We start from the raw sequence: 18144 nt of genomic DNA on the forward strand, positions 1-18144 counted from the left end.
AGCCGATGCCAAGATAGTGGGCCTTGTTTATTCTTTCCTCTTGACTCTTGCCAAGGGTTTGAACTGGCCTGTCGCTCCCACCTGCCCATCTGGGCAGGAGCGAAGGCTGCATGTCCGCCTGTGCCGGTCACCACGGGAGGAGGTGCCTGTTCACACGCACTATAAGCTCCAGGGAATGGGCAAGTGCACAGCAGTTTCTTCTCTTCTTCTTTTTCTTTCTCCCTGCTATCATCCCACAGTGGAAAAAAACAGCACGTGAAGCTGCATTCTGTGTAGGCATTGCACCTGCACGTACCCAGGTTTGGTGGCGGGCAGCTCTCTGCCATCAGTAATTGCCAGGGGTGACATACTTTTCAAACAGCTCTTTTTATGGAAGGGGTAGATTATTCTAAGATTTCCTGCGGTTCTTTTTGCTTTACATTTCCGAGATGGTTCAAGAGCAAATGAAATGTTTTATCTGTAATTAATTTGAAATGTTAAATATGTTTAATGCAATTGAGGATCCAGGATGCTGTTGTTCATGTGATGCCTGGTTTTACATGGTATTTAGCATGTCGATAACCTTGGTTAATCCTGCTGTTTTGCACTGTGATCAGCCTGTACAAGCTACCTTGTGATGTTACGCTTACTGTCCAGAGTTGTACTGACGCTGTCAAGGAGTGGATGCAAGTTTTGGGGGGCTGTGGACTGAAGAGACCCTCCTGCAGCAATGGGATGCTAATCAGTGCCTTTTCTCTTGTCTTCTTTCTTTGCAGTAAATGAAATTATAAGGAATGACCTTTCCAGTACCAATGTCCATTCATAGCTTTCAATACGGACCTAGTATGAACCCCCCCCTCACTTTTGACTTGGCTGGCGTGTCAGCCCAAGTAGAGAGATACCGAATAAACTGAAGACATTGCCTGGTACCACACTCTGATCTTCCACCTTACTGAATGTCAGGAACTGAAGATTTACCTCTTGCTTACAAAGAAGTAGCTCCTCAACTTCAGCTGATGAAACAGCTCCTTTAAAGAAAATCATCTCAACAGAAAGAGGAGAGAGGACGCTCCGAGACGGCGCATTTCATGGGACAAAACTAGGAAACTCAGCAAAATCTGAGTGCTTCTTCCCAGTGCTAATCTTTTTTTGGCATGGCACCGCTGGAATACAGCCCTGGAAGTGCCTTATTTTACCAGGTTGTGGCATCAGGGCATTTTTAATAAGCTTTGAATTTGCTACCATTAAAGTGTTGGTAGGTGCAGAAACTATAGAGCTTGCCTTCTGGAGAGTGATATTGGAAAAAAGCATAGGACTCTGCAGCAAAGTAGGGGTAGCCATCCCTACTCTAGCAGGGATGAATTCCAGAATTTCTTCAGCTTTTCCTCTGCTGTAATGTACAGCCTATTGCCTTATTCTCAGTGCATTTCAAAAGACTCCTGATTTGTCATCATCTCAGCTTTCTTTTGCATATTGTCTTTATTACGTGCTAATGAATCATAGGATTGTTAGTAGTAGCATGTTAAGATTTTGATTTTAATCCAGCTTCAGTCATAGCACAAGTGAGTTGAATAGCACAAAATAAAAAAGGTTGATGGACAAAAAATTGAAATCTATCTTTTACATGATAGATGAATGTGTATGCATGTACATACATACTAGTATATATGCATATATTTATATATGACAAATAATATAGATGATTGCCTAGTGAGGGCACTGAATTTAGCAATAATTTCAATTTCTGAGAATGCATTTCAGATCCACAACAAATATTTCAGCTACTTCTTTTGAGGGTTTGTTGCACCTGAAGCAGGTATGCATTTTCTTTCCTCATGCAGTTAAGCAAGCACTTTAGATAGGCAAGAAGGATGCATACAAGATACATGTTATTTACCAAATGACAAAATATGAGTTATAGTAACTGTAAATACCATTATGGAAGAGTGTAAAATATTTGTTCAGTTATAATGTTATTATTCCGCAGAAGCCTTATAACTCTCTGCTACATGTATGAAGAAGAATATTACCAAAAAACCGCAAGGGTTTAATATGCAGCGCTGTATAGTGTGTTTTCAGATTAGCTAATGTTTCTGGAGCTACAGGTAGGCATGTAGTGTAGCCTTTAACATTGTATTTTTTACAATCAACCGCTTATTATATAACTAGCAACAACTTATTATTTCATATAACCAAAAAGATAAAAACAAAACTACAATAAAATAGCATGACTTAAATTAACGATGTTTAACATTAATATTGTGCCTTAGGAATCTGTGCCCCCTCCTGGAAATAGCGCTGAACTACTCCCGTGCTGGGGTGGCTCCACCTCATGCAGTGGCGAGGAACAGGTTTCACAAGGTGAAATCCTCCGAAGCGTTTTAAAACATTATTCTGTATAATTATGTCTTACTTTCTTTAGAAAAAAAAAAATGAAAGCCATATTTGTCACATTTGCACATTACTGTGAAGACATGAGAATATAATATGGCTATCTGTACATAATATGCTGTTATCGGTCCTTATAATGGTCTGTAATTCTTCAGCTGTTTAATCCCAGTTATTTACCCTGTATTTAGCGTTGTAGACGTTGCATGAAATATTTCTTATAGACTGCCATATGAAAAGTTAAAAAGCTTGACAGATGTCAGCTTGACTTGTAGCCAGAAAATAGATCCAATAAAGCAAAATGTTTTGCTGGAAGCTAGTCTTAGAGTGGTTCATTTTATGTTACCTTGACAAATCTTCTTTTCTGATATAAAATAAGCATTTTTACTTTATATACATATATATATGAATATATATCTCCATCTCTTCTATTTGAAGCTGTTTGCATCCTGCTGCATCCTGCTAATGTAACCATCTTAGTATGGAAGTAAAGTCTCTTGTCAACAGACTATTCTTCATTTTCCCCCTGCATTTAAAGATGTTGCTGCCAAGGAGAGAAAATGATATATGATATAATTCTCAGATTTTACTATCTCAGTATTTCAGAAATGTCAACAGAGTGTGCATGGAGGAATCTCTGGTTATGCCAAAGCATTTTTTTATTCATATACATAAATACCTTGGGTGAGGCTTTTACGATACAGGACGATACACACACACACGGAGGTGCACCCTCCACATGTTCCTATTTCAGCAGTAATTTTAGCAAGGTTTTCAACTGTATGGGTTGGATATGTTGCACCTCCTTTATCCTTATTTTTATTTTCCTTCTCTAAGCTATTTTGGAAAAAAACAACCAACCAACCAACCAAACCTGTTTACTTTTAAGCCTGGATAATGGAAGATTAAGCATCTCTTGTATATGTATTCATAAAATAAAAATGAAAGCAGAAATATTTCCTGTATGAGACTGCTATCTTGTTTTTGTACGTGTGTTATGGTTGCTGCTGTCAGTTTATGAAAATGGTTTTCATCAACCCTTTTGGGAAACAAAGCAAAACCAAAAAGCCACAATGCTCTGAACTTACAGCATAGTCCTTATAGGTCTGTGCAGAAAAGCTTTTGCCAGGGGTGATTCTGATGATTAAAAAGAGCCTTCTGGATGGATTTTAGGCAGTGAAACAAACTACCTTATTAACCATGCAACAAAGTACTTGCATCTGTTTATATTGCTTGGACAAAAGCTTCTTTTGCTCTTCCTGGAACTATTTCTGAAACTAGTGGGTTGCTAAGGGTAGGCTTTGCATCCGTGGCCTTCAGGGTCGGTACCAGAGCCGTTTGTGTTGGGCTGGAGGCGAGGGGAGGGCTGCCCACAGGCTGCAGGAGGGGCTGGCTTCCCACGAGCTGCCTGGGGGCGATGGATCCCACCTGTACAGTGGGTCCTACCCCCTGAATCCCCACTGCTGCTCTGCTGCGAAGGAGAAGGGTGACAGGAGGGTGCCAGCTCAGTCAGATCTGGGCTGAGCACAGGCCCAGGTCTCTAGTCACCCCATCAGGTGGGGCATTCGTTGGCACCAACATGTGACACACTTGATGGCACAGATCATACAGGAACACTGGGAAAACCTGAGCTGCTTCGAATTTTCTAGACCAAAGCCAGGTTGCGAAGTATCTAAGCCCAACAGCACACCTACCACAGCCCTCCAGGTTTAGGTAGGCATTGAAACACCTTTCAAAACTCCTCAAGAAGCGACACAAGTATGCATTTAAGCCTTTGTTGAATGAAGACCTTTCTCTGCCTTGGGTTTGTCTTCCTGCAAGTACAGGGTGACACAGCCTGCTCTGTCACACCTGGCTTCCCTGGGGCTGCTCCCAAATCCCACACGAGGTGTGAAGAGGCAGATGTTCGTTGAAGCCCAAGTACAGCACGGCTCCTGCGAGGTGACCGGTTAGCATGTTCTTCCTCCACTGCCCTGTCCAGAGGGTGGAAATAGTGATATCGACACCTCACATGACAGCGTGAGCCATGCTGTTGATGAGGTTCCTGGAAAAAGGAAAACACTAAAAACTCAGTCACAAGTTCCCTGCGCCTCCCGGAGACGGTGGCATCGCTTGGTACCGATGCAAAATGGCTGGTCACGAACTGAATTCATCCAAGCAGCGCACTTCAGCGTGGTGCTCCCTGGCTTCCTCCGAGCTGCCTTTCCCTCTCGCTTCCACTCATCCACCGCCTCCTCAAAGCACAGCAGGCCTGGGCATGGCTACATTAACCACATCTTGACCAGACTCCTGTAGGGAAAAAGAGCCTTTAGCAAACTTCTAGCTGACTACTTTCATTCATAACCAAAGCAGAAGGTGAATCCCACAGATCCATCTGGTACTGTTTGACTAAATAGCTTTGCTGGAGTCATGCCTCTGAGATTTTTCCTTTCCAGCTGAAAATGGCAAATTTCAAGGACTTAAGTTTCTTGGACAGATCTGTACTGCCTCGAAGCTAAGCTTTCCTTCACCATGTGTGTAACTTTATTGCATTCATCACTGTAAATCTATTGAATTTGTCTCAGTAAAAATAAAACAAAATCCCTCTCATCAAGTATATTACAGAGGAGTGTTAAGGTCAATAGCATAAGATCTTCCTGGTTTCTGTAGCTCTTTTTTAAACAAATGGTTTAATTTTATGTCATAAGCTGTGATTGGACTGCTCATCAAACTAAAGCGAGTCCCATCTTCTCCACCTCTGCACACGTTTGCCTGATACAGAGGTCAAGTGTTTGCCTGGTTTAATTTGCCTGTATTCTTTCCTCTTTCTCAGGAAGTTAATGTTTTCCTTCTTTGAACCTCTTTCCAAAAAAATATAAAGGTTTTGATTGTCTTCTTTTCAGGTAGCCAAATAATTTATTCAGAGCAGATCAGTTACAGATTCTCGTGCTGTTGGCATTAATTGCAAGCCATTCTTAATTCCAAACCCAGCTTCTTTCTTTTTTTTTTCTTTTTTTTTTTTCTTTTTTTTTTTTTTTTGGCCAAAGAGACTGCACTTTTGTACGTGCAGACTCATGGAGCCTTAACAATTCAAAGGGCTGGGTTTTCAGGAATATGAGGCAACTGGTAGTACACCTGGCACTTCCCATCGCCCATAGGCACATTAGCTTTTGTCATTTAAACTGAAAAGTTGCTGACTGTCGTGCTTCCTTAGCTGCTTTCAGGGTCAGGCAACCCGCAAGTCACTCTTCACAGATGTGGCAAATTCATTTTCAGTTGTTTTAGGAAATCCCTTTTTTTTTTTTTTTTTTCTTCAGCTCGGGGAAAGAGTTTCCAAAAATGCCGTCAGCATCAGTTTCCAGCATCACTTCTGAATTAGTTTTGCACCCGCAGCTCCTGTACCCAGCCAGTTTCCAGCACCGCTGACGTCGAGGGCTTTTGGGTCAAAAATAACCTAGAGCAAACAGTGACAGCGAGTATCGGTGGCAGAGCTGCGCTAGCCCAGGGCAGTCTCTCAGCCCCATGGCCGGTTCACTGGCATGACTTCACTGCCCCAGAGCTGCTCCAGTGGCACCAGCCACCCAGTCATGCACCACATACAGCTGTTTGAGGCATCCCCTCGGCCATCGCTCCCCCTGCCTGGCTTCGGGAGGCCCTACACGTGCTGCCGGGGCCACCACGTGCCCGTGATGCTGAAGATGTTTCTGAGCAAGCCCTTGGCGCCCAAGTTGAGCGCGGGTTTGCCTCGGCTGCTGTCACTCTCTTGACTTCCTGGTGAGGTTTCTGCCAGCTCCAGGATCATCCCTTACCTGCCAGCTGTTGGGCGGGTTGGGATGGGGGCACAGGGACTCGCCGGCTGTTTGTCTGCCACGCCAGGATGTCCCAGGAGAAATGTCTGCCTTTTCAGATGCATTTTTATGTCCTGTGCTGGTGACATTGACAAACTTCATCCTGGGGGGTGAAATCTCCAAGAATATCCATGGTGGGGAGTCCCAAAATTCAATGCGGTGTTGTTCCCATTCAGCCAGGGGGACATTCCAGTGAAACCAGTTTCACGGTACTAGGGGAGAGCAGAGACCTCTGGGCCTCACCAGGAAATATTTCAGTGCTTGACTCCCTCTCCACCGAGCAGAGCGTCACATGCATACTGCCTCTGCCCAATTTCTTGAATGTTTGGTTTTGGTTTTTTTTTCAGGAAACTCCTCATGGATCTTTCCTGCTTCCCTGGCCCCCTTCCAGGGCTCCTGCCTGGGCTGAGCTGATACAGTCCACTGCTCTCATCCTCCTGGCAATCTCTTCTTTTTATTATTTCTTTTTCTACCGTAAGCTTCTTGTATATTTTATCCTATAAACCAGATTAGCCCTACTCAGATGATGACACTAAACTGAGCACACACCTTTTGGCATATTGAACGAGTTACTCCCATGCTTTCAACTCACTCCATGCACAGACAGCCACTCCTCTGGTTGTTAACCCCATCTGCCCTGCTGGCACAGCGGGATGCTCCTTTGGGCTTCGAGCTCCTTGTGGCATCCCACGCAGCAGGGGGCTGAGATGCCAGCTGCACATGCAGAGGGGACAGAGTTCATCACGGGTGATTCAGGGGCTTCAGTGCAAGGGGACCCGGTGAAGGACCTCACCAGGCAAGCGCTCCTCCTCCCTTGCCCAGCCAGGCGGTGCCAAGGAAGGGATGCTGAGCCTCCTGCTCTGCCCCACAGCAGCCACCCTGTCCTGCCCTCAGGCAGGCTCCATCCCCACCATGTCTTGTGACAAACCCTTGGCAACTCCGTAATTTAGCGATGGAAATGGTGTTGCAAAAAAAAGTGTTGGAGGAGGGGTGAAGAGCAGGAGGAGAGGAGGAGAAGCACCACACGGCACTGACCTGGTTGCCAGCAAGGCAGCAGGAGCCGTGGGTCTTCCCCTCCCAGCGATGTCATGGGCTGGGCAGGGAGGGGAGACCCACCGCAGCACAGCCCGTGGGACCCTGCCCATGCTGCCGCTGCTGGCGGTGAGTGTACGCCTGGCTGGGGGCTGAGAACAGCCACACTTCAGGGCACCTGTGGAAACAAACCCTGTGCCAGGGTGCCCTGGGATGTGCCCTAGGGAGACCACCCGTCACCTTCCTTCTGGCAGGGTGCCGGCCAGAGCAATTAAAGCAGGTTTATGTTGTTTTCTCCATCCAGCATCGTGGGGGGTGGGGTGAATGGACTCCAGGGCCAAGGGTACACAGCAGCAGTGGTGCGTGGGAGGGAGCAAACTCTGTCTGACTCCCAGGATGAGTCTGCGCAGGTGGGTGTATGAAAACTCTTCTTTTCTCTTTAACTTTCCAACTGAACAATGTCTTCTTTGGAGGAGGAGGAGGGGAACCCCAACACCATTTCCCTGTTCCTCCTTATCTTTGGGAGAGAACCCGCTCTTTCAGCAGGGAAGGGCCCCTGGAAGCAGGAGGCAGCGGGTATTTCTGGGGTGCTCCTGTGCAGCTACTCACATGACTCCCGCTGACCTCAGCCATGCAAATGACAAGCCCAGCACGTACACGAAGACGTAGGCTGGTGTAGGAGTTTCGGGTTCGGTTTTCCCTGCAGTGCACGTTGCCTTCGACACTTTAGAAAGTTGATTTCAAGAGTGGTGAACAAGATCAGAAAACTCTTACTCACAATTTAGAAAGTCAGTAGTTTCAGGGTTCGTTAACCTGTAGAGTGTGAGCACACAGGTGTGCACCAGTGGGGTGGGTGGGCAGCAGGTGCTGCTCTCCCCCTACTGCTACATGCCCACCGAACCACATGGTGAGGTACCTTCACAGACCCAGGGCTGATGGTCACTTGAACATCCATGTGAACATTCAGTAGCAACGATCATCTTGCTTCAATGCAAGGTAACAGGCACTGGTGACCTCTGGCAATGCCCGCAGGCACAGTGTGCCAGGGCATCTCCAGCAGCATCCCATCTTGCAGGGAGGGATGCTGCCTTCAGCAGATTTACCCTTTGATATTGCTGCCAGCAACCAAGAGGGCGAGGAGCCACTGCTTGAGCAGGGTGTATTGGTGAAGCAGGTGACCACGTAGTAAAAAGCATAATAAAAGCTTAGATGCAGTAAAAAAAAAATTGGTCTACCCAACCCCTTCTAAAATACATGGCTGGGCCAAAAGATAAGTAGAGACGTAAAACTTGTTGCTAAAAATAATGATGGAAGATTGTTACATTTGTGCTTCACATGTATGTGGCCTGGGTGAGCTTTATAGGCCCTAAAGAGTTAAACAGAGTGATTGACTATTAATGTTAAATAACTTCTTATATAACACAGTGTGTCCCTAAAACATTTTTGTGGCTGAATTACACACATTTCTGCTGACTCAAGTATGCTCCCTGAGCTCTAAAGCAGCGGTCAAGCGCTGTGCCAGCCCATCCCTGACCATTGCTGCCTACTGGTCCCGCAGCTGCCCTAAAGCCCGACGTGTCCTTCCCACAGCAGGGCTGGAAGGTGCAGGGTGCCCAGCACGCCTCGGGGCACCTGCTGATGCACCCCAGTCCCGATGCAGATTGCAGCACAGTCTTGCAGAGCGTTGCTCCTGCTGGCTCTGCTCCACGGTGGAAAACACAGAAAGGCCTTTTCGTTCTGGGCAGATCTTTATCAGCTTAATGTGTCTGACCCACTCGGGTCAAGAGGAAAGACGCTGCGGCAGCCTGGCCCTGGGGTTTGTGGTTTTACACACTATTGCTTTATCCGGACTCCTGCGGCTGCCCTGGCCGGGCATGCCCAGCATGTGGGCGCTTCTCAGAAGAGCAGGATACCCGTGCTTGCCTCCCCTGCCAGGCAGCTCACCTGCTGCTGGCTTCCACAGACACGCTGCCCACTGCTGCTGAGCTGCTGCAGAGCTGGCGTGGTCCCGGCAGCTGCCACAGCACTTTGCCAAAAACTCTGGGGATTTTCTGACCCAAGAAATCAAGATTTTAGCCTCTTTGGGCATTTCTTTAATGGGCGTGCAAGGGTTGACTGCACACGAAGCCTCCCGTTTACTAAGCCCAGGGAGTTGCATGGCACGGCACTGGACTGCACTATGTGAAGGCTCTAAATATCTTTGTTTCTAGGATTTTTCATGCTTCACAGCCATGCTTCATAATCATGGCAAGGAATGAGTTGAAGCCTCCATGGTCACACATGCAGTTAATCTGGACCAATACTCAGCTGGAAGATAAAGCCAGTCAGTGCCTGGGCTGGCTCTCCCCTCCTGTCCCTCTCTCACTGCCTGTAGCTTGGCACAGCCAGACATGGGCAAGGCACTGCCCACAGCTCCCGTCCTGTGCCGTAAGCACACCCCGCGCTCTGCATGCATCCCGGCGGGTCTGGCCTTCAGGGGCTCCTTAGGTGCTGTGGGCAATGAGACGGGACCTGCAGACATGGCAGGTGCAGCATGACGCTGACCCTCGGAGGGCTTTTTGAGCTCCCCATTGCTTTGCAGCTTACTGAGCAGGGCAACGTTAGAAGCTCCAGGCCTGTGTGCAGAAACCTTGCTTGCTGCATGCCGCTCCTCAGCACTGATCTGCCCCATCAGGATGGGAAAAGAGCAGTGGGTTTCAAGTCTGTTTTCCGAGTATCCACTTGACATTACTCAATGGAGTTCAGTCAGTGCTCTTTTATAAGTGAAACCACATATCCCAGCATTGTCATATTCTGTCTTTTAAGTTGTCACTGGAGACAGTACCAGTACAATTTTCAGAGGACAGGAATTTTCCAATTTTTGTTTTCTTCTATAAAAGTTTGCATTGTAATGCCAAATGTTTAGGTACTACGGGATTTTTTTTTTTCTCCCCACAAAACTATTTTTTCAATTATTTGAAGAGTTAGCCCAAAAAAACAATTGAACTTTGGAGGAGGAAAACCACCTCTTTCTTCAGCTGGGTCTATTGTTCACATCTTTGATTATTTTCTTCTTTCTGCAGACCAATTTTGCCAGTTAAAAGGAACTGGACTGATTTTGATCTTCTACAAGTGTAACTGTAGTTACTTCTGAATTATGCCAGAATAAGCAAGATCAGAATTGGGCTCAAATTCCTATTTCTCCAGAGCTTTAGGATCAGAGTTTTGTTGTGCAAGAAACACCGAGGGGGTAAACGGAACAGAGGAAAACCAGCTTATTGCAGTCAAAGTGTTAGTGCCAGAGCTGCACTGCACACTGGCTGCCTTGCAGAAGAAAAAAGCACATGCGCCCCATCCCCATCCTGGCTCTTTAGAGAAGGTGAAGTTGCATCACTCTTATCCCAGATGACTTTCAGGCTCCATCTGGCCACGTACGTGGGTCTGTAGATGCTGATGATAGTCATTGCAAGGCCCAGGAGCCAGCTGTCCCGACCTGGAATGCCTGGCTGAACCTGCAGGTCTGAGTTCATGCCTGCTGCCACTGGCCCCCCAATCTGTTCCTCTGCCTTCAGCAGGTCAGTGACTTCCCTGCATGCCACAGGGAGCACAGTGGTGGCAATCCCACCATTTCTGGCTTCTGCTGGTTTGAATCCTGGAAACAAATCCGGAGAGAGAAATACGCTGGCTCTTGGAGGGGTCCCGGTTTGGACGGTGCAAGGCACCCGGGGAAAGGCTGCAACACCTGCTGCCGGGTAGGCAGTCAATGGGTGACCAGGGAGTCACTCGGCAGGCACCGAGTCAGGGAGACCTTACTGTCACCAGGCTGCTGGAGCCTTTCTCCAGCCAGTGAAGTTCACTGGGCTCAGGAAGGCTCTCTGCTGCTGCCCAAATGGACCAAACTGATGAGGCCAAATCCTTCTATCATTGCAATATCCCAGACCGCAACCTGGAGGGACCGAACAGGGTGAAGGGGAAGTCTCAACGCAGGGGCAACGATCACACTTGGAAAGGTTTGAGCAAAGCTATTTAGTATAAATGATGCTGGCTCTAGTCTTACAGTATTGCAAGTTCCTAACACGGATACCACCCAAAGCAGGCGTCCCTGCCACTTGCTCCTGCACGCAAATTGGTGCCCCTCCTCGGGGTGCACACCTGCCAGGAGGTACCAGGCCATTGCCGGCTGCTGCCTTCACTAGCCATCAATACTGCTGCGACAGAGAGCCAGTCTCCACTCGCTCTGATTCCGTGGCCTTCGCTACCTTTAGTCCTACCCTTCTAAAGTGTGCAGCTTGTGTTGCACGGAGCTGGGATGCTTCACAGCCTAGCAACAATACATATTTACACAGCCTCAAAGATTCCCAAAGTAATCCTTGTCGAGACTTTATTCAGAGAAAGAATAATGATAAAAGAGTGAAAAAATAGAAAGGAACATGCCCCAAAATAATTCCTGAGTTTTTTCTTGTCATTGCTTTTTATACTTGAGGTTGATTTTGCTCCTTATTTTAGGATGATATTCTTTGTTAAGTTTTATGTTTATATTTTTCAGTTACACTGTGTAAAAATAGAAGCCAACACTGACTATCAATATTTATGCATGAAGCAATTATTTTAAAAGACTTGTAGCTACAGCACAATCCTTCCCCTGTATAGTTTCCATCGTGGAATGGAAAAGGAAAGCAAAGGGCAAAAGGAAGCTTCAGAAGGAGTTTTCTGTCCAGAGCTTCGGACAGGGAATACACTCTGGTTCCCAGATTTAAAAGAAAAGAGGGGGAATGTTTTAAGTGGCTATGTAGTGAGGAAAATGGAAAAACTAGTATTTCAGCCTTCGTTGCATTCAGTGTTTACTGCCAAATCGCTGACTGTGAGGCCTGGGGTGAATCCTCCTTTGCTCCTGTCTGGCTGAACTTTACAGACGTTACCAAAGCTCTGAGCAGTGTCTCCATTCCCGGTGGTCTCGAGCCCTCCTTGTTCTGCCGATGCAATTAAACACGGTGGATCCAAGCCTGCCCTGATCAAGTCCCTGTGGCCGCGGGCCGTAACCCCAGCCAGTGTTTGCCTGGCTCACTTTATGCAGCACTAGACATGAACAAAGACCTCGCTGACTGCAGCTCGCTGCTGAGCAGCAGCCTCCAACCAAGATGCAACGCCACCACCAACAAAAAAAGATTACATCCACCCTAGGAGTTTTCCTTCACTTCAAATCACCACCAGAGATTAATTTGTTTTAATTGTTTTTTCTTGGCAAAATTCTCAGTATTCTGTTTTTGAACATGGGTACCTACATTATCTGTCCGATCCCGAAGTTTATGGGCTTTACAATAATATGTGCTTGCATTTCATTGTTCATTTAAAGCCCTAAACAGAAGACCTGAATATTCTGTTTGAAAATTCGGCTCAGCCGTTCTGAGGATAGATTTAATAATTAAAAGGAAAAAAAAAAAAAAAAAAAAAAAAAAAAAGCAGCGGGGAGGTTTTGGAAGGGCTATGTTAGGCTAGCAGTCGTAAAGCAACCTCTGAAAGCAAGGCAATGTCTGCCACTGCCAGACAAGCACATTTCATTACTTTGGAACCACGTTTTAGGGCTCAGGCAGCTTGTTTAAATATGTTTGTAGTCACCCACCGCCATGGGCAGGCCTGCTGCAGCCTCACTTTGGGTCTTCGTCATTTCTGTCTGGTGCTGCGGGGCAGCTCCCTTCTGGCCCTCTGCAAGGCTGCTGCTTATCCCAAGGGATGTCAGAGACTGCTTGGCCACCCGCTGGAGCAGCAGGGCAGGGATGCTGCAGGCAGCCCCCCGCCGTTAATGCACAGATCGCTTGCTAAAGAAGGGAAGTGAGGAACAACTCCTGCAATTAGAAGCACAGAGGTGATTTCAAGTAGGTAAACTGCCAGAGCTGGTGATGTGCCAGAATGGGATTTGGCCAGGACTCCATGGCTAGCTAACACCTGCATGGATACAAGAAACACCGCGGGCTCAGTGACTCTGAGTGCTCAGAGCCTCCCGTGTCGCCTCAAAGCTCTCCCCTCCGGTGGCACGGCACTGAGGTGCAACATCTGGTCTGCAGTTGACACCAGAAATTTCATCATTATTAACTGGTCCACTGAAGACTCAGCCTAAAAACCACAACCTAATGAACCTCCAGCCCCACGCTGTGTGAACGCTTCCAGCCCGGTGCGGGCTGATCTGCGGATGGCGGAAAGCGATGGCAAACATCCCCTGCACGCTGCCAGGGCAGCTCTCTGGCCAGCTCGGTTGCCGTAATGTGTGAGCTCTGACAGGAACGTAGTGAAAAAAAGAAAGAGCTGACCACAGGAGGATTTCTTCCTAACTGTGTCACTGGTGAATGCCGTAATTCCAAGCTGGAGATGGGAGAAGGGGTTTGTTTTTACAAGAAACCTGTCAACAGAGAAAAGAAAAAATTGAGGAGAATTTAGCAACTGGCTGAATTTGGCAAATAATTTCAGCTGGAGAAAATAGCTAAAATAGTTCAAACTTGGAGGGGGAAGTGGGAGAAGAGAAATTCTGAAAATCCATTATTTGCACAGCTCTCCTCCAAAGAGCTTATATTATACTGCCCGCTACCAGCTGGCTTGAGATTTAGGTTGCCTAATATTTTCCGTTATAAAAGATTCTTTCAACATTTTTATTTTTTTAGAAGCTCTAACACCTCCATTGTTTGCAGCAGGCCCTTATAATTTGGCAGGGGCAAAGCCCCTGGGCTAGAGAAGTGCCTTTTCTTTCATCCATGAAATTCCAGTCAGGTTTGGCTGGCCGAAGAAAAAAAAAAAACAAACAAAAAAAAAAAAAAACCAACAAAAAAAACCCTGTTAAAAATCACCATTTCCCTTCTCTCTCTTATGTGCCTCAAGAAAATATGCTGGCGGGCTGCCAGCATAGCAAGTGAACGTGAACGTTCTCATTAAATTGAGCCCAGGTTGTCACCAAAGCAGCCGTCCAGACTCTGCTGGGAATGTCTGGGGCTTCCAGGGCAGCTGCAGCAGCAGGAGAAGAGTTGCGGGAGACCGAGCACCACCCCGAGGAGTTTCCCCGACAGGAGAAGGAGGCAGAGAGGGGAAGGAGCTCCTCCTGCTCCTCCTGTCACTGATTTAAAAGACCTGGCAAGCCAGCCTCTGTGACTTGGAGGTCCTGCCCCTACTTCTTGGGCTGGGAAAAGCAGAGCCAAGTTCTCCTTCAGCCAGCTGTGAAATAGCAACACTAAATCACACTCCTCTTTCTCCAGCACCCTGGTCTTCTCCATGGGAACAGCAACCTTACCCTCCCCCCCTCGCCTAATATAATTAACCCTGTGGTTCTAATTGTATCAGCCTACTCTGTGATGCTGAACAGGGAATGGGTTTGCTGATGGTTGGGGTTTTTTTGCAGCACTGAAGAGAGGATAGCTGTCTTGGAAAAGTTTCTGGTCTACGGGTTGGAATGGGACCAGCCCAGAAGACTGCGCAGGAAGAGATGAGAACCCGAGAGCCAGACTTACTAAGAAGCCAGCTTCCAAACGGTGGTCAGGCAATAGAAATGGGACCATGTGTACAGAAATGAGCCCAGAGAGCTAATGGGAGTGGAACAGGAAACAGGAAAATTTGGACATCACTGTGCAGGAGACCTGGTGAAGGCCTGGAAGGTCTTAAGTAGCCTATATAATCCACTCCTGGCAGAGGAGACTGTATTAGGAAAGTCAACATTGTGTGGAACATACCAAGATGAGCACTAAAGCAGAAAGGAACATAGAAATATATCATTTAGTGGTCCCCCAGTCTAATTGTTGGCTTCCACGAATGGCACTGGAAAGGGTGGCATACAGAAGCTCTGCAGCCAGCACACTCCTGCCATTCGTGAAAATCCTAGTTCAGTCCTAAATAGCAAGAAAGTAGTTTATGCCACAGTGTATCAGGTTTTATAATTCTTCCCAAATCTGTTAGTATTAACTGAAAATTGGATTGAAAGCCAAACATCAGAGTACACCACGTAGAAAAAGTTCGCCGTGCCCGTGCAGATCTCTTCATTCCCATCGATGTGTAGCGTCAAGAGAACTAGATGACTTCACAAGGGAGGTGCTTATCCATGGAAAAGCTGTAAGTGCCCATTTAAGAAGTTTGGTTGTTGCCTTTAGACAACAGGGAGCGAAGAACAGCAGATCACCTTAGCTCTGTCACCCTGCCCCTGCTCTGCTGGCCACGTGTGCAGGGCTCAGCCGTGGTCTGACCCATTGCTCCACCCAGAGATGAAGCACACTGAAAAGCCACTAGCTAGACTCGTCCCAAAACTGAGCTTTGCCAAGAGGTGTAACTTACTCGGGTGGGTATAGCAAACCGGGGCTATACTGCCTTTGAGACCTGCACTGCTGTGTGTGCAGAGCAGGGATGCATGAGCTGACAGGCTGGTGCTAACCGCAGGTCTTTGCCTGGCACTGCACCCTGCCAAGCAGATGCAGCGGTAAGTATGTTGGTAAAACACAAAAGAAAGACCGAGTGGTAGCAGCGAGAAGGCAAGAGCTGGTACCTTCATCTCTACTTATGCAATTGCTTTACGCTAAAGATGGGTTTCTAAGTTAAATGAGAGGTGGGTGGCCAAAACCACGCCAAAGCTTGGCTTTGCTTTGATGCCCTTCTAGAAATAAAACTCCACTCTCACATCTGAATTCACACAGGGCCAAACCTGTGCCCCTCAAGGGAAAGTGGCAGTTCAAAGGTGGGTCTTGGTACTGCTTCCAATTTAAACAGAAAAGATTGTGTATTTTCCCCTTCAGCTGGATATTGTATTAATTAGCATGATAACTTCTGGAGTATTACTAATAAAATATATGTTCAACAACTTTGGCAGTAAAAAACATCGAAGCAAGCATCAGCAATTCTTGAAGACGGAATATATCTATGAGTACCTGAAAACTCTTTCTTTGGATTGCAGGAGTGGGATAATTTGTCAGGAATGAGTAAATTGGAATCAAATATGTCTAGAATTCTGACTAGCTAATGATGGAATAATCAAAACCATCAAAGTTTGGTGCATAATGGTTTGAGACAAGTGGTCCGGCAAATATTGTTCTAATATCATCTTAACCACAAGGGCTGCTCAGATGTGTTTCTTGAAGACGTTTAAGTTCGCAAAGAGTACTCATCATTAATCTTTTATAATGGCTTTTGGGAGCCACAGTTCATTTAAACATTTTACATTTTTATTACTTATGTATGCAGGGCAGCAATTAAAGCTGTCGTGGTCATATAATGAAGACTAATGAAAGCAAGACGAAGGCAGGTTTTCATTTTCTGTCAACCTGAATATCCATCTGCTCCTGCCATCTCCCTGCCCCCTCCCTCAAAATAATTTTTTTTCTCTTCGCTTGAAAGCCAGCTCCCCAGTCCCTAGGCATTTAACCAAACACCTTCACAACTGTCCAGGATGAACTATGAAGACTAAGTGGTCTTTTCTTACATGGATGAAGCATATCTCTTGGTAATCAGACAAGTACTGTAAAAGGCTCAGTCTTTCTCAATGCAAGCAAATGTGAGTGATGCAATAACAACATCCTTATGGTATGTTTTCTTGGCCACTGTGAAGTAATAGTTTTGGAGGGGAGACAGGGATTAGTCACCCCACAATTAGTCATTCTGCAGTGTAGTTTGATACTTGAGAGATCTGTATTTCAGAAATGTGGTTTTGCAACCATCAGACCTATTTTCAAGTGCTTTCTGTTTTCTCCCTCTTTTAATTGGTAAGAGTAGAAAGAAGAAAACATTCACTCTTTATGTTTGAAGTCCTTCTGCACTCGTGTGCCTCTATTTCATCTTCATACAGACTTTGCTTTCCCTTTCTTGGGACCTGTGACCAAAACCTCAGTCAGGGAAGTGCCTCCATCCTAGCCTGTCAGAGGGAGAGCCCATCAGCCTGGCCCCTCACCCCAGCACTAGCGCTGCAAAGGGCCAGGGGGACGCGCAGGACCAGTGCTCCCTCACATGTGTCTCCATAGCTGGGGAGCCCGGGGAGGGGGGCTGGTGCTCATCGGTGCTTGGCAAGGTGCGGAGGGGCACACAGCTGCTGCAGCTGGCATGCCTGGAGGAAGCTCTCAGGGAGGGAGCATCAGGAGACACCTCCTTCCCAGAGGCAATTACTGCTTTGGGAACAGGACGGAGATAGCTGAACTAAAGTTCCCTGTTTTGCAACACTCAGAAACTTTGCTGCAGAAAATTGGTTCCCTTTAACTGTAATTCTTCTGAGTCAAAAAGGCAATGCAGATGTTTTAAAGTGTTAATCATAATAAATATGAGGGGAGAGGGTGCTTAATGGCAGAGCTGCCAATGAGTAACAACTTAATGTTTGGCCTCAAATATTTCAGCTGGTAAGATGCTGCATACTTCACTGATCTGTACGTGGCAGCTCCGCAGTTGTCTTAACCATTTCGTCTTTGGAGTGAGTAGCTGCAGCCCAGCCCACGTGTCACAGGGTGTGCGCTACGCAACAGGGTTTGCACTGAGCACACGTTCATCGCTGCTTCAGGCACCTAGACCAGATCTAGTCCTTGTTTCATCGAAGATGAACAAGATGGCTTGTTTCATCGAATCTCCCCACCACAGCCAGAACCTGCACCTTCTTTCCAGCCAACCTTCCTCCCAGCTCCTTGGTGCTTCTCTGTTGCGAAATTCTCATCTTCTGAATGTATTCCATGCATACCAAAGCTTGCTTGAAATCTGGCACCGAGTGCCTTTCATAATTCTGCTTGCACTGGTATAAATAGAGTTAATATCTTCTTGTTTCAGACACATTGTTGTCATTACTACTTACCAGCCCAAAATACAAACACAAAAGTCAAATCTGGCAAAAGAAATAGAGAGCAAGTCATGGGCCAAATTGATTTGACTTAAAACAGCATTGGAACAGATGAAATACTGTGTTTCATTTGGAAAAACAGCAGCTGTGTCTGTACAGTAACTA

At 46.6% G+C, this 18144-nt stretch overlaps 1 protein-coding gene and 1 long non-coding RNA gene across 8 annotated transcripts in view; one reads left to right on the top strand and one right to left on the bottom strand.

Moving 5' to 3' along the window:
- The window catches only part of NFATC1 (nuclear factor of activated T cells 1), a 111607-nt gene extending 108275 nt beyond the window's left edge, over positions 1 to 3332 (top strand). For all 7 annotated transcript variants that reach the window (XM_080380334.1, XM_080380340.1, XM_080380337.1 and 4 more), the window contains one exon: positions 756 to 3332. Coding sequence is in view for 4 of the 7 variants with exons in the window: in XM_080380337.1 (XP_080236463.1) it covers positions 756 to 805 (50 nt within the window). In the remaining 3 variants the exon portion in view is untranslated. The remainder of the gene's footprint in view (positions 1 to 755) is intronic.
- LOC308060971 overlaps positions 1 to 18144 on the bottom strand; it is a 244485-nt gene that overhangs the window by 150094 nt on the left and 76247 nt on the right. The window lies entirely within an intron of this gene.

Source organism: Falco punctatus (assembly GCF_963210335.1).
Source record: "Falco punctatus genome assembly, chromosome: 3".
Classification (NCBI taxonomy): Eukaryota; Metazoa; Chordata; class Aves; order Falconiformes; family Falconidae; genus Falco; species Falco punctatus.